This window comes from Gymnoscopelus microlampas (assembly GCF_963454915.1).
Source record: "Gymnoscopelus microlampas genome assembly, chromosome: 23".
Lineage (NCBI taxonomy): Eukaryota > Metazoa > Chordata > Actinopteri > Myctophiformes > Myctophidae > Gymnoscopelus > Gymnoscopelus microlampas.
In genome coordinates, this window is record NC_139960.1 from 21129734 (window position 1) to 21132233 (window position 2500).

The 2500-nt window shown below is 42.2% G+C and overlaps 1 protein-coding gene across 1 annotated transcript in view; it reads right to left on the bottom strand.

Moving 5' to 3' along the window:
• Positions 1-2500, bottom strand: part of ntn4 (netrin 4) — a 25127-nt gene that overhangs the window by 8174 nt on the left and 14453 nt on the right. The window contains exon 5 of the mRNA XM_084049711.1: positions 496-681. Within this exon, the coding sequence (XP_083905837.1) occupies positions 496-681 (186 nt within the window). The remainder of the gene's footprint in view (positions 1-495; positions 682-2500) is intronic.

Genomic DNA, 2500 nt, shown 5'->3' on the forward strand with positions numbered 1-2500 from the left:
ATCAGCATTATCCAGCACGTCCTGGCTTGTGGTCCCAGTCACCAGCATTCCATGCAGGAATGAGTGCACCATGCCAGTACAGATGTGTTCCACATCACAGGCACTATACTGACGCATTCTGTTCACTTATGACTAATGAGGATTTTATTTTATTGCTATAAGTACTGTTGTATATATGTTATGTTATGTATGTAATGTATATCTTATAGATACATAGATAGATTTGTAGACACATTGAACCTTTTAACCTTATCATTATTACAGCCATCATGTCATGCACATCGATTTTTGTGCTTCCTTTATTTGTCTATGTCTGGACACATACCCACTGTCTGCTGCAACATCTGGCTGAGCAGGCGTATGTGATTTACGTGACATGCAAGGTATTTGATAACATCTAAACAGAGAGAGTTGTGTGTGCGTGTGCGTGTGCGTGTGCGTGTGCGAGTGTGTGTGTGTGTGTGTGTGTGTGTGTGTGTGTGTATGTGCGCTCACGTTTGCAGGTGTCCGGGGCACCGTGTGGTCTGCGGGGGTCTCTGTAGAAGCCAGCCCCACAGCTCTGACAGTGACGTCCCTCTGTGTTGTGAAGACATTCACACACGCCTCCGCTTCTCTGGCCAGTCTCACGCCACGCCGCCCAGTCAAAGTGGCACCTCTGGGCGTGTCCGTTACACTTACACTCTGGAATGAGAGGGGACATCGATGCTTAACTGCGCGCCGGTGTCGAGCACCAAAAATAGCCGATCACAACTACAGACCTTTTCCGTTTGCCGCTGCCTTTGATTGAGTTATTTTCCATTTTTCTCTTTTCTTTTCTCCCCTGCACTGTAACTGTATCTATAGGCGAATCCACAGAGCGCTGCCTGTGGCTGCGGTGTCGCGGTGCGGAGCGGCACCCCGCTTGACCTCGCAGTTATGATTGCCGCTCTGTAGATACATTTTTACTTATTTTGTTTTATGCATCCTAATGTCATTTTATAATTTTATCATCGTGTTTCCTCTGATGTTTTTGTGTAAAGCACGTTCAATTGCCTTGTTGTTGAAATGTGCTATATAAAACAAAATTGCCTTGCCTTGCCTTGCCTTGCCTTGCCTTGCCTTGCCTTGCCTACAAGGTGCGTCGTAGCTTGTACATCTTGTACATCGGCTATTTTCGGCTATTTTCACATAACCACGTATAACTCCGGCTTATGACACTTCTAGGACAACAGATTTATCTTATGTTTTCAGTTTCGTTAAACCAATGTTTGAAACAGTGTTAATTTTGACAGCAAATTTTGATTTAGTCTTAGTCTTTTGAATAACACACCATTTAGTTTTAGTTCTATTTTAGTCTTCTGAAAATTGTTTAGTCTTAGTCTTAGTCGACAAAATTAACACTGGTTTGAAACTGTGTTATTTCGTTATGTTTTGAAACTTATGTTACTTTTCAAATAGGGTAGGCCAAAATAAGCCTCGGCTTCTGAGCCTACACCTTTTCGGGCAACTAACATTAGTAGACTTAACTGTAGGTATGTATACAATGTTCTGTTAAATGGACCAAAATAAATAAATAACTAACTAGCAGAGGTGTTCGCTACAGTAAGAGCTGTCTAAAGGCCAGTCCAAACCGTTTTAGAGACCGTTGCAGTGCTGTGGACTGACCAGTTGCAGACTGATGCCATTTGGAGATAATGGTTGCTAGTAGTTGCAAGAAGTTGCATTGGTGTGGACTGACCTTTAAGTAGTGATGTAAAGTAACTAAGTACACGTACTCAAGCACTGTACTTAAGTACAATTTTGAGGTATTTTTACTTTCTTCAGAATTTACAATTTTCAATTCTTATAGTTTTTTTTAATTATATATATATATAGTAGAGTGTAGCGAGACAGGAAACCGAGGTCAGAGAGAAGGGAGACATGATTGAGAGACATGACTGGAGTCAGATTCAAACTCGGGGACTTGCAGCATGTGGTCACATGGAGCATGTGGTGTGCACTAACTGGCTGAGCCACCAAGCACCCCATTTTTCATTTCTGTTGTTGTTGTATCAAGTGAATTGAATTATTGTGAACTTAATCTACTGCTCATTTGGCTGGGGACGAAATGGAACGCCTTCAAGGGCCCCTGGGGGTCCCTGGACCCCACTGGTCTACTGTACATCACAGCATACAAGCACATGTCACAGTTGTGAGCACTGAGCTGTTGGGGAATTATTGATGACTCACATAGTGTGTGTGTATCAGGGATTCCGTTAGCCGGTATTTACCGGCCATTGACCGGTAAAATGCTTAATTGGCCGGTAATTATAAACACAACCGTGGCCGGTTGTGTTTATAATTACCTATAATTGCTGTTATTAGGCTATTTTATCATTTAAGCCTATTATTAATTTTATTATTTGCTAGTAGTTGGCTACAACCATTACAATCATAATCATTTAAAGTCTTTATCATGATCTGACTGTGTGGTTCCAACAGCTTGCTCTGCTGCTGCTGTGCGCTGCAGTTATAGAATAGC